At 42.0% G+C, this 12,535-nt stretch overlaps 1 protein-coding gene across 4 annotated transcripts in view; it reads left to right on the top strand.

The window, feature by feature from the left end:
• Nucleotides 1–12,335, top strand: part of LEMD1 (LEM domain containing 1) — a 353,053-nt gene extending 340,718 nt beyond the window's left edge. For all 4 annotated transcript variants that reach the window (XM_069238551.1, XM_069238549.1, XM_069238547.1 and 1 more), the window contains one exon: nt 11,043–12,335. In XM_069238551.1, the coding sequence (XP_069094652.1) occupies nt 11,043–11,310 (268 nt within the window). In that variant the 3' untranslated portion in view covers nt 11,311–12,335. The remainder of the gene's footprint in view (nt 1–11,042) is intronic.
• The last annotated feature ends 200 nt before the right edge of the window (nt 12,336–12,535 follow it).

Here is a 12,535-nt window from a genome sequence, read left to right as displayed (position 1 = left end):
CATTGTGTAATTGAATTACCGCTACGAAACTTTACTTAAAATATATATATATATTTTTTTTACTTCTTAACTTCTTTTCTCTCATAGGGTGAGGGTGGGATAACCATAGCCTCCGTTGTCTTCAATGAAATCAAGATTCTCTCTACATAATTGGAGAATCGCCTTTTTTTTTGTGTTTTTTTTTATTTTTTTTACAAGACCGGTGTCTACCATTATGCATGTTTAAAGCCTTCTAGCACTACATTGCTTACATGTTCTACTGGCCTCAAATAGAAGTTTGCAAAAATATTAGCATTTGACCAATCTGAAGTTTTAAGAATTTTTGGTAGCAACCCACCGGACCAGAAGACCTTACAATCCATGGCACCTCTTGAAGAGTGGGCACCAAATCTTGAAAGATCCACACTTGCGTCTCTCATACTTACTCACACCCATTTAGCTAACATAGCAGTAGAAACTGCTTTGAAAGGCTTAACATAAGACAATAATAGCTGATCTTCACCATGTAGTCTGGTCTCTGATGATCTGTACTCATAGGCTCTCATGCATTTTCACAACACATAGTTTCTCACAGTCACGCTAATAAGGGTAAAAGATGGAATCGGACATAGGTTTTGTCCTCTTCCATATATCGAAGTGTACCCCTCAGGAGAATAGGATCTGTTCAAAATCTCCAATGCCTTGACATCGGAAACCCCTGTAAAAGAAATCAAACAGATGAAAGTAGCTAGCTTCGCAGAGATCTGTCTATGCGAACGGTAATTACCTGGCCAAGAAATAAAAAGCTTGAATATTAAGCTGACATCCCATACAGATTCATAATGTGCTCTAGGTCTCCTTAATCTTACACCTTTCATGACCCTTCTGATCAAAAGGTCACTTCCAACTGCAAAACTAATAACTAACGCATGACCAGCAGAATTTAACATCTATAACAATTAATAGTTCTGTATTTGAGGCCTGAATTGTATAAATCTGCAAAGTAAATAGCTACCTCAGCTACAGGCGCTTCCACGGGATTGAAACCCCTCCCCATACACCAACTTCATCACTTCTTCCAGGTACCTTTGTACCTCTTCTTAGTTCCTGGGGCCCAAGATTCATCCATTAACTCTTTAGCTCTTCCTGAAAGGCCTGAATATGTTAGAACTCTTAATCTTCCAAACAAGGTTAATCTTCTCCATATGAACCCATTCGAAGACCCAAAGATACTGAAATCAAATGAGGTATAGCTACTGCAAGCTCCATCACATGTGGGAACTAAATCTGTGATTTCCAAAAAGGAGTCACCAGAATAATGTTGCTACCTTCCGACCTTATTTCATCAAAACCCTCTGGATCATTGAAAAGAGGGGAAAGGCATAACGACCTTTTCTTCCCTAATCCTGCAGAAAGCGTCTACTGCTATTGCCTGCATATCCGGCCGCCAGCTGAAATATCTGCGTACCTGAAGTCAGCCTGCTCACAAACAAATCTACTTGAATCAGACCCCATAGTCTCTGAATCAGACTGAAAACCTCTGGATTCAGTTTCCAATTGCTGAAGTCCTTGAGGAACCTGTAATTTCAATCTGCCCTTACATTCTGTCAACCTGAAATAAATACTTCTCAACACAATTATTGTGATCCCAACAAAAATATCAAATTGGCCTTGCCAGGTCTGCCAGAACCTTTGACTTCAAACCACCCAATCAGTTCACATGTGAAACTGCTGTTAAATTGTCTAAGCGGATCAATGTAACAGTGCTCCTTAGCACATCTTTGAAACTCTTCAATGCATTCAGAGCTGCCAACATTTCTAGACAGTTTGTGGAGTGACTGTTCCTCCCTGGACCATCTTCCACCAGTTTCCAAACTGTCCAGATGAGCTCCCTAACCTAAACTGCTTGCATCGGACTCCAGTACAAGTTTGGGAATATTCCTAAACTCCACGTTTCTACTTTTTTTTTAATTTTTTTTAACCACAATTCCAAATAATCCTGAGTGTCTGTCTGCTGATAGGCAAAGACAGTCCACATACCATAAACCTCTTATCAGACTCAAGGCTTGCAGTCTCTGAAAGCCTGTGCAATGTAAAGGTCCCAGTGAGATGGTCAATGACAGTAGTCCCGAAATCCTTGCAAGGTCCCTTAAAATGAGCACCTCTTTTAAGCAATACTGCTTGTATTTCCTTCCTTATCTTTGTCACCTTCTTGTGTGGAAGAAACATATGAGATGATAATACTGTATTTACCTGAAATCCTAAGAATTCTAGACTCTTGAGTTGGAACTGTGATGGATTTTTCTGAGTTTAACAAAATGCCCAAGCTCTCCAGAAGTTTGATTATCCATGACAAAAGTTTCAAAAGTTCTGACTTGTCCTGAGACAGTAAAATACCCTTTAAATAAATTATTAACCAGACACGCCTTTCTCTGAGGAAGGCTACCAGTAGACGTATCACTCTGGTGAAACACCATGGAGCTGAGGATAGACTGACAAAGGGGGCATAGGAATTGATAGAGAACCCCCCTCCATTTGAAACATAGGAATCTCTGCTGTCCTCTGCCATAGGTATTGTGAAATATGCGTCTTTTAGATCTAACTTCACCAACCAATCATTTCACGGCAAAATTCCTCTCAATAGATGGATTCCCTCCTTCTTGATGTGCCTGTAGATCAAAAACGTGTTCAAATCCCTCAAGTTTGACAGGACGCCAACCTCTGTCCTTCTGTTTTACTAAAAAAAAAACTGTAGCCACAAAACCCTTAATCTCTCCCTTTGTGCACCTGTAATTTGATGTTGGAAAAAGGTTCCTTAATTCAAAGACACCTCTTTCTATCAGATCCATCTTTTCTGAGTCTTATACCAATTATTTTGGTTGCTTGATCTGTACTGGAGCTCTCCAGACTTCTATCGTTAACTCAGCAGCGGTTTCTAAAACCCATTGTAGGAGGCTGCCTGGTTTGTAGTGGGTACCTAAGATACTTGCACCTTAACCAGGTCCAATTATCCCTTATTAGTGAAATGGAGGCAGTGGCTAGAAGCCAAACTCTAGAAGTAGCTGTGGATGAGCAGCCAAGGCTTATCTAGGAGAAATGAAAAGCTCATGCAATACAATACCACTGTAGTCACACAGTACTATACTCCCTTATGAGGTAAGTAATACACACTATATACACAAGTATGCAGATATGGGCATAAAAACAGTTAAAACAGTGCAATTAGTGAAAATCACAATAGTTAGAAATGTACTAAAAGTGGAATGCAAATGTCGGTTTCCCACCTAGCCAAGTGTAGTGTGTAGAGGGGTGCTGGGAGTACTAGAAAACCCCAAGGGTAAGTACTAGAACCCACCCCAGTGCCCAGGAAAGCAGGAGTAAAACACAGAGGCTTTCCCAGGAGACACAAACGAAAAGGATTATGCCAGAACCAGAAGAGACTGCAAGATGCCAACAGTTGATTCCTGGACCTGAGGACCTGTGGAAGACTGGGACCAAGTCCAAGAAGCACAGAAGATCCAGGGAGAACAGGAGCCCCTGCTAACCTGGATGAAGATGCAAAAGAAGAGCCACTGGTGAAACAGTCAGTATTGTACCCAAGAAGATGGAGTCTGGTTCCTGGTTGGTGCAAGTGATGTCCGATGCCGGATGGAGGATTGCAGTCTAGTTTGCATCGCTGGAGTCCACCAACAAGCCTTGCCACGCGCAAATCTTGTGGGTAGCAGAAAATGGTGCTGCCCGGGACCAGGAAGGACCAGGCAGCGCGCACAGGAGTCCCACAGTATTGGGACAAAAGGTGCAAATCAAGGCCCACGCAGCACTACAACAAATGCTCCCACGCCACCGGAGAACCACTCAGGAGGATGGCCGTTGCAGGATAAAGTGCTGGGGGCAGGAGCCGTAAGATGCACAAAGGACTTCAAGGAAGGAGTCCAACAAGCCTTGGCAACTGCGTGGGAAGGCAAGCTCTTACCTCACCAAAGTTGGACAGTGGGACGTCAGGACCATCGGGGCCACTTCAGTCCACCACTCGTGATGCAGTATCCACGCAGCTCAGCAGGAGAGGGGATCCACGCAGCCAGTCAACGTTGCAGTAAGTCCCTCCTGAAGCAGGGGAATGACTCCTTCACCCCAATTGAGATTCCTTCGCTCTTCTGGTGTAGGCTGAAGACTGGCAGTCCTCTGAGGATGCACAACCGGGAAGCTGTTGCAGTTGCTGGCAAGAGCTGAAGATACAATGTTGTTGAAGGTGTCTTGCTTCTTAGTTGCAGTTTGTAGATTTCCTGGAGGGTCCAGATGCAGTTTCTTCAGTGAGAAGTTGAAGTGGAGGCTGCAGAGGATTCCTGCTGGAGTCTTGCAGTCCGAATGTAAAGAACCACTGGCCCCAGTGTTTTTAACGTGGCCGATACACTTGTCTGTTTCTTCTTCATCCAGGTGGAGGAGGCAGGATAACAGTTCTGTTGCCTTTTACCACAAGAACAATGACATGTGGTCTGTAGGATGGTTCAAAAGCTTTCTTGGTGTGTTTTTTCTCCCGGTCTGGGTCCCCAACTTTGGGAACCCACCTGTGGGCAGCACTATGAACCTTCTGTTCCCAATGGCAACATCAGAGTGGTTTGTGTTAAACAGCTTGTTTCTGACTTCTTGGAGTTTCTCCAAGTTGACGTTTCTCCAAGTCAAATTTATCTTTATCGGCCACCTTCCCAGAATTATGTAAACCAGGCACATACATATGAACTCCAAAGAGGACCGCATATGGAGTACCTCCTCCCAATACTTGTCTAGGCAAGTTATTCAGCTTTCTCTGAACTCCATACAGATTTTGATACCAACTAAGACCTGAACTTCAGAACTAGCATTGAAAGCTTTTTTAATCATCCCTTTGGCCCCCTCTACAATGCTGACCAATTCAGCTATGAATGGGTTGCTGAATTGGAGCCACGCTCTCAGAGCAGAAGTGTAATCCCTGTAAGCCTTTGAGGCAAATGCAGGACAGTTATCTTAGTGAAATAAATGAACTGCCCCCATTGACACAAGACACTGCATATCTTTTATGACGAACGTTTGCATTTCTCTGTGGCCAAGCCCATAGGAATTGAGAGCATGAATCAATAACTAACGATATATATTTATATAAATTGTGAGATTAAGGAACCAATGTAGTATAAATAAATCAACCCGAAGGGGGTGTTTGAGATCATGAGGGGAACTGGTGAAGATCTTGACTGTAGAGGGTTTAATTTGCTGACAAATCACATTGTCTAGCATAGTCCCTAGTTTGTTTTTATAGATTCGGTCACGAGTAACATTGCTGTAGTATTGCCACGGTTACATTTAGTTCTGTGTGTGCAGAAGCCAACCCCTCGTGCTTCTTTGATTAATTCTAGTCTAGACAGATTTAGGTATTACGGTCTCCCACTTCTGGTATAGTAGCCACCACAATGTTATCTGAATTAAGGGCGTAGTAGTATTTGGGCGGAAAACCTGCCGGAGGATTTCCAGCCTGCTTAGTTGCATTTAGAACTGTCAGTATATCGGTGTTGATCTTCTTTCGAGATCCAGATAAGACTGCTACTCTGGCAGTCTGGATTGCAGCTTTTGCCGCTTTGTCAACTTCACAGTTCCCTTTAGTGTGAATATCACTACTCTTACAGACCCAAAGCATGCGTCACATAGGCCTATGGAAACTTGTCTTGTGAGACAGCTTCCTTACTCGAAAGCTGTTTATTCTTTATAGGCTTTCCCTTTGGCAGCTGAATGGATATAAGGATTCAATGTTGGAAAACAGCATTGTAGCCTTGCACACAGGAGGACTCAGACACAATAAGAGTGGAAACTGATGAGTCTGCTTTTTGTAATGCAAGAAGCAGGACATGGTACTCTGCATGTTGTGCTCTACTGTCACCGAAGAGTTTGGTGTGCATCCATTGTGGGGTGAGCTCATCGTCCTTCACTACACCTTGCGCTGCTGTGCAGGCCATGTAGTACTTATATTTGATTCCTACCACAGATTGCACAGAGCCATCATGGTAAAAGAACAAAATACTCTGGTAAGACTCGACAGGTAAAGTGTCTGATTTTGGAACAGTGTCCTTTTTATTTGGGAGAAAACCTTGAGTACGAAGAGAGGGATTATACTGAAACTTTGCATCCACTGCACTCAAGGAAGAGGCCCACTGTACCCATTTTGGGTGTAGGGTGCGAGCATTGGAAATGGTTGCCTTTGTGGCTGCCTTTAGTGCTGGTTCGGGAGAAACAATGATTTGTTTATTTGTTCCAAAGGGCACCTTTTAGGATAGCTGTTTGTACAGTTGTCAGGATGTTTCAACTGAAGTGATTCATGCTTCAGCCAGTGAATACTAGTGAGACTTGTAGGCAGTGGTGAAAGTATGTTCTTCATTGTAGGTCATATATGTGTAACCATAGTGGCTAGGTATTACTGTGATAACTAGGTTGGTTTTGTTGTCCTTAATTTGTAAATATTTTATCTCAAGCATGTGTGCTTGTAGAGCACAGAAGATATCACTATGTGCACTCAACCACTGGTTAGAGGAAAGCTTGGAAGGAATCAGGTCATACAGAGGTTTCACATGTAGGGAGGCAAATAAGTCTGTCCAAAGTTGAGAAATCCCAACAGGGATTACAAATGTTTTCAGTGTACCCAGAGACTGCAAGGTAGCACACTTCTGGAGAAAGTCCTGAGGTAAACCTTGGGTCTCATTGGATAATTCATATCCAAGGAAGGTCACCATCAGGTAGGTAATCTTTGATTTCTTAAAATTAATTTTATAACCATGTGATAAAATAGTCAACTGTCTACCTTAGTAAGGTGTAGATTCAAGTCATTGTTAGTTAAGTAGGTATCGGTGTATGACAATATCCCAGGATCTGGTTGTAAGATCTCCATGTATGCCAAAAAAAAGCCAGCGCTATACTGATAGCCCATAGGCAATGGTCTGAATGAGACTTACACTCAGTTGAAACTGAAAGGAGTTAGATACTCACTTTCAGACACTAGATTCTGACTGGAAAAACCCATTGGAGATATCCAGGGTCTGGTTGTATTTTTTCCACACCAAGTTCGTCCTTACACCTGCACTGTGTGTATTTTGCACTGCACCTGTTCGGTATGCAAATTCAAATTTCTATAGTCTTAAAACTATTCTATAGGATCTGTCTGGCTTACAAACTGGAAAAAGGGGCCTTTTCCTGGATGGACGTATTCACGATGTTCATGGATTTATTAAGCCTTGATACTGAAATTGTTTTAATATTTCTTTAATAACACATTTTGCTTCTAGGTTTGAAGGATATTGTGTTTTAGGTTTTGGTTCACTACATAGGGGAAAAGACATGTGGACTAGAGTTTATCCCACCCCACTTGATTTCTGTATAAGAGCCTGTCTTGAGGCCCATTCCCCAGCATAAATGTCCCTGATATTTTCAGGTGCTATTGGGGATAAGCCTACCCTTATCACTTCCTTCCCCTGTGGGGTTTCCCTAATGAAGGCTGGAGGCCAGTCTTCTGCTAGGATAATGTCATAATCATCATATAGTTGAGTCCAGAAAAGTGTTTTGATTATCTGTGGTATGTCCCCTTCAAGGTTGTGAACCCTATAAGGAGGATTTAAATGTTGATCTGGAGTCTGTTTGAAGTCCTCCGTTAGATTTGCATCCAGAAACCCTTGAAACGTCTGATGTACTATTGTGACTGTGCCGCTGTCTAGAAGCACCATCACCCAAATCCTGTTTCTAAATGGGGCTCGAAGTTGAATCACCATGTTTCTTAAAGTCCTGGAACTTTTTTCACTGGGGTTCTATAGTCCAATCCTTTCTCTAACCTCTTTATGGTGATGTCAGCCTTGCGTCGTCCTTCACTTTTCCTGCTGTGCTCCTCTTTTCTTCTGTACTGATTGGCTCCCCTTTCTGTCCCTTTACCTTCAGTGTCCTGAAAAAAAATGTGAAGAACTGCTATCAGAATACGATACTGATCGTGTTTTGTAATCCTTTTGCGGTCTTAAGTTCTAACCATCCATGCTGGATTCCTGAGAAGCGGGTGATCCAAGCTGTCTTATCTTTGTCTTTTTGTTTTTTCTTCTGTTCGGTTGCAGCTTTCTCCTTAAAACCTAAAAATGATACTGAGGGTTCCATTAAGTGTGGCTTAACTAGTCTAGTATCTAAGGTATCTCTACTTATGGAGGTATAAACTTCCACAATTATTTTTGGTAATTCCCATTCATGGTCCTGAACTGAAACTGCTTCCAGTCTGACATATAGCCAGAACTGAGGCCTCTCCCTTGGTTACTGTGAATGATGGAGGAAACTATAGAGACTTTTTCTATTAACTTCCTTCCTAACTGCAGAGCTGGAGCAGTTCTGGGAGAGTTGCCGATGAGTGTGCCATGCGTACTGATATAAATGCATGGAAAAAATGCTTTCCCGGCAGTCCCACTTCTGTGGGAGGGACCATCCTAAGATGAAGACAATCAGTATAGTGCATTTGTCTTGGAGTAGCATATGGAGGCACTGCTTCTAGCTGGTTGGTCTTGCGGCCAATCCAGAATGCCATTTTTCATCACGCTTCACAGGTGCTTTGCCCATGACTGTGTTAAGTCTGTTGACTAATGGCTTGTGTTTGTGTGGGAGCAGCAGGTCTTGCTATGACAGCAGGTCTGGAGCTCAGAGTACATTGCATAAACTGTACGAGTTTCCTTCATAGGGCAATTCATTAATTTAAGACCCATATTACCTCTGCATGGAATAATGCTTCATGGCAAGGAAGGGAGTGAAGCCAGCCAAAACTGGCCACATAGCCCCCTCATTGCTAAGAGGCCGCAGGCAAAGATATCTGTGTGTGTATGGCAATTGGCTACGAAACCAATTTTGGTGTTCTTGATATGCTAAATGGATTTCCAATTCCTAATGAGCACTGTATTGTACAGGTGGATCTACCACTGAGTATTCCTAAAACTGCCTTGAGGCAGCTTCAGTGGGTTTGAACTCCACCCGGGGTTAAAAAGTCTCAAAGGCATACGCTGGATGTGCAGCTACTATGGAAAAAAAAAAACTGCAAGCTCCCCCCTCCTCTATCCCATCTGTGACACCTTGGGCTTTGAAATATTGAGTAACTGTGTCCCTACAATTGGGCCCCTATAATGATAGGTTTTGCCATGATAAAATGGATTCAATTTATAATTGGAATAAAAGTTAGAAAATGTACAGAATGGGGATTACCTTTTAATGAGTTACTCTTGATGAACCTACGGGAATAGGTGCTCCCTTGTTTCCAATAGGTGGTAACCATGAATACTACGAGTAGCAGTCAGTCGGTCTTTCTCCTGGACTTGGCTTTCTCAGCTTCAGGCACGATGCATCTTCTGCGAAATGTGAAGTGTGCTGGCAGTAGGTGAGACTGTTTTCTGGCATAACTACAGGCACTAATCTGGATTAAATAACTCTCTCCCCATGTGGTCAAGTGACAGTCCTTATATTCTAAATCTTATCGGAGATTGCCATTTCTGACATAGATTATGGACGTCAAGGTATGCGTTTATCTCCTTATCGACATATAGAGCAAAAGGACATCAATTCAGACATTATTTGGATTATATGTCTATCTTTTCTTATTTATTCTTATTTATTCTTGACCTGATGGGAAATCCACATTTTGCACAGATGACTGTCGCGTTAGATCTTGTATGGGTCATTGGTCAAAGAACTTGACAGTATCACCGTTCCTAGAAAGAAACGGTCTGGTAACAGTGGTGTTAAAAGTTAGACATGACCATGATTCTGCAAAAACAGCGAATAAGGCATTGTCCGTTAAAGACTGGGAAGATGGCACCATCCATGAGCTAGGATGGAGTGGATGCCTAGTTAAGATGGGGTTGGGCCTTAGAGACTTTACATAACTTTGGCCTCCAGTGATGTGAACATTCCAACTTACAAGTATCCCTTCTTAGTGTCACTCAGATCTGCAAAGAAGACAAATGAGCTCAAGCCATTGCATTACAAAAAGTCTTACATTATGTTCCACAGGAACAAACTTGTCATTCTGATGCGTCCTTCCACCATTGCAAACAGTTTAGTTGAATTTTTTATTCAGTACTGTCCCCGACATTGATCCACTCGAAAAGACTGATTTTTGAATTGTTGGGGGAGTTGTAATGTAACAATCAAATATAATGGAACCATGCTTTTTTGGAACAGGTTGCACACTCACATCTGTTCTAGATTATATTTAATGTTTAAATGTCTGTACAGCACAACAAAATGTACAGAAATTACTCTTCATGTATTTTCATTTTAGATCCTAATCTGCTTCACTGGATGAACACTAGTCTGAATGCCTCTGTAGATCTAAACTTGAATGTGCAGAGGACAAAAGATGTTTGAAATAGGTCATCATTTGCTTGCAACAAATGGTGGGGCTTCTCCAGTCACTACAGCTCCTAAAGGCAATTTTTCTGGGTGGATAATCTTTTGCATTGCAGTGTCTTATATTACGGGGTGTTGGGGTTCCTTACAGCACTCATGCGTTTTCCACCAGAGAAATGGCAGTATCATTTTAGAGAGCTGTTCCCATTGAATGGCTTTGTAGAGCAGTGGTGTGCGTTACCTCTCATGCTTTCTGACGCATTACTGTCTGGGTGCATCTTACACAAAGGATGTGGCTTTCAGTCGAACATCTGTATAATTTGTGTGCGTTAAAGCTAGTAAAACCTATCCATTTGTCCCAACCTGAATGTTAAAAGCTGTTAACAAAAAAAAAAAAACTCCCAGACAGCTAAGAATGAGGAAAAATCATATAGGAACTAGGTGTGGTGGTGGTGGTGGTGGTGACTTATGGGGAGGAAAGACGCTAGCACTTTTAATGCTCCCATTCCTGTAAGTGCCTGAATTAATTTGTTTCTTTTTATGGCCTTTCTTAATTTTCAAACAATTTCTAACTAGCTGTAAAGGACTGAGTGTAATGACCAAGAGTTGCAGATTCATTTATTGTTTTGTCCATTAAGATTAAGCCTTCTGATTTTTCAAAGATAAATCATGCTTTATCTTTGCAGTGCTACCCGAAGAAAGCCCATCAAAGGTGCAGCTGGACGGCCCATCCAGTTCAAGTATGATGACATCCTGACCCAGGCGAAGCTGGTGGAGCAGGCGAAGGCGCAAACAACGAAAGTCCTGCCGGGCAAGGCGGTCCCGCTGTACGTGCACGTGGCACTGTTTGCTTTTGTGGCTTTCCTTGCTTTGGTATTTTTCACCATGGAGCACAACCCTGAAAACCCGTTTCATGCCTTTGTTGAGAAAGTGGAAGTGCACCAACCTCAGTGAAATGCACCGGGGGAGGCGCAGAGTGGCGTGCCGCGTGCCAAGGACTCTGCCTGCACTAAAGGTTGTGGACAAAAATAAGTTTACATTTCTTAACTAAGGAAAGTTGCACTCAGAAATCCAAATTTGCTTGCTATTTTTTCCATAGATGAGTTTTTATGTTATATGACTTCTTTAATCTAGCAGCTGAGAGCAAAAGCATATTTTTTTTAGGTGTTGCTGACTTTTTCCAGGGTTAGAAATACATGCGGTCCTGCAATACAGTTCTGATAGTAAAAGGAATAGCTGTCCCTGTGAATAACACCTAACCTGATGCCACCTCAAAGATATCCTGTTCCAGCCTGGGGCCATCCCTTTATTTATAGTCTTATACCCTTTCTCTTAACTTGGTTGCATTTTTTATTTAATATTTATATTGCATTAATCTGAAGAGAAGAGCATGGTGCATGCATGTCTTCAGCATTTTTTCATGACACTAGGACACAAAATGTATGTGAACCACAAAGTTCAGCAGACCGGTCTATATCCTGAAGCGTACTCTTTGGCCTTCATGTTTCCTTCTTACCTTTCGCTATGGAATACCTCTTTGGTGGCTGCTGTTTGAACTGCACACTTTTGGCAGTCATGCGCACACACCAATACCTTTGTTCAAAACCAGTGCATTTGGCCCAAACACAATGTGTATGTGAAAGGATGACTTTTTTTCTATAAACATTGCAGCAGGAAACGGGAGCACCTGTGATTGATGGCACTTTACTAAATTTTTTGGGGTAAGGTGTGTAAATCTACTGCTTCTGCTAACAAATGGGGTCACTTCTGCTGCTGTGGATAAACAGATGTGTGTGCTTGTGTACATGTAGAGCACACCGCCAAAGTAGTGAAGGAAAGAGACAGTGTGTACTCCTTTTGCAAAAAATAAAAGTATTTTGTTCTATTTGCAGACAACTAAAGCTGTTGATATTTTAAACCAGTGACTGTTATTTCAACCGCCTCTATTGAAAGGTTTGAATAAAGATTTGTTTTTCATATGTTGTTTTATTCTTCATTTTTTTTTGTCAGACTAAATCTGAGTGGAGTGCGTATGAGCGAAAGCGGATGTAAAAAAAAAAAAAAAAGCAATGAATGAGAACGCCCTTAAATTAAGTGTGTTCCATTGACAATAAGGTGATTAATTTGACATGCTATCAGTTTTAATGTAACATATGAATGTAATTTGAGTGCAGTATAA

The sequence above is a fragment of the Pleurodeles waltl genome, chromosome 6 (genome assembly GCF_031143425.1).
Source record: "Pleurodeles waltl isolate 20211129_DDA chromosome 6, aPleWal1.hap1.20221129, whole genome shotgun sequence".
Classification (NCBI taxonomy): Eukaryota; Metazoa; Chordata; class Amphibia; order Caudata; family Salamandridae; genus Pleurodeles; species Pleurodeles waltl.
The sequence above is the reverse complement of the archived record's forward strand: the minus strand, read 5'-3'. Positions and strand labels throughout refer to the sequence as shown.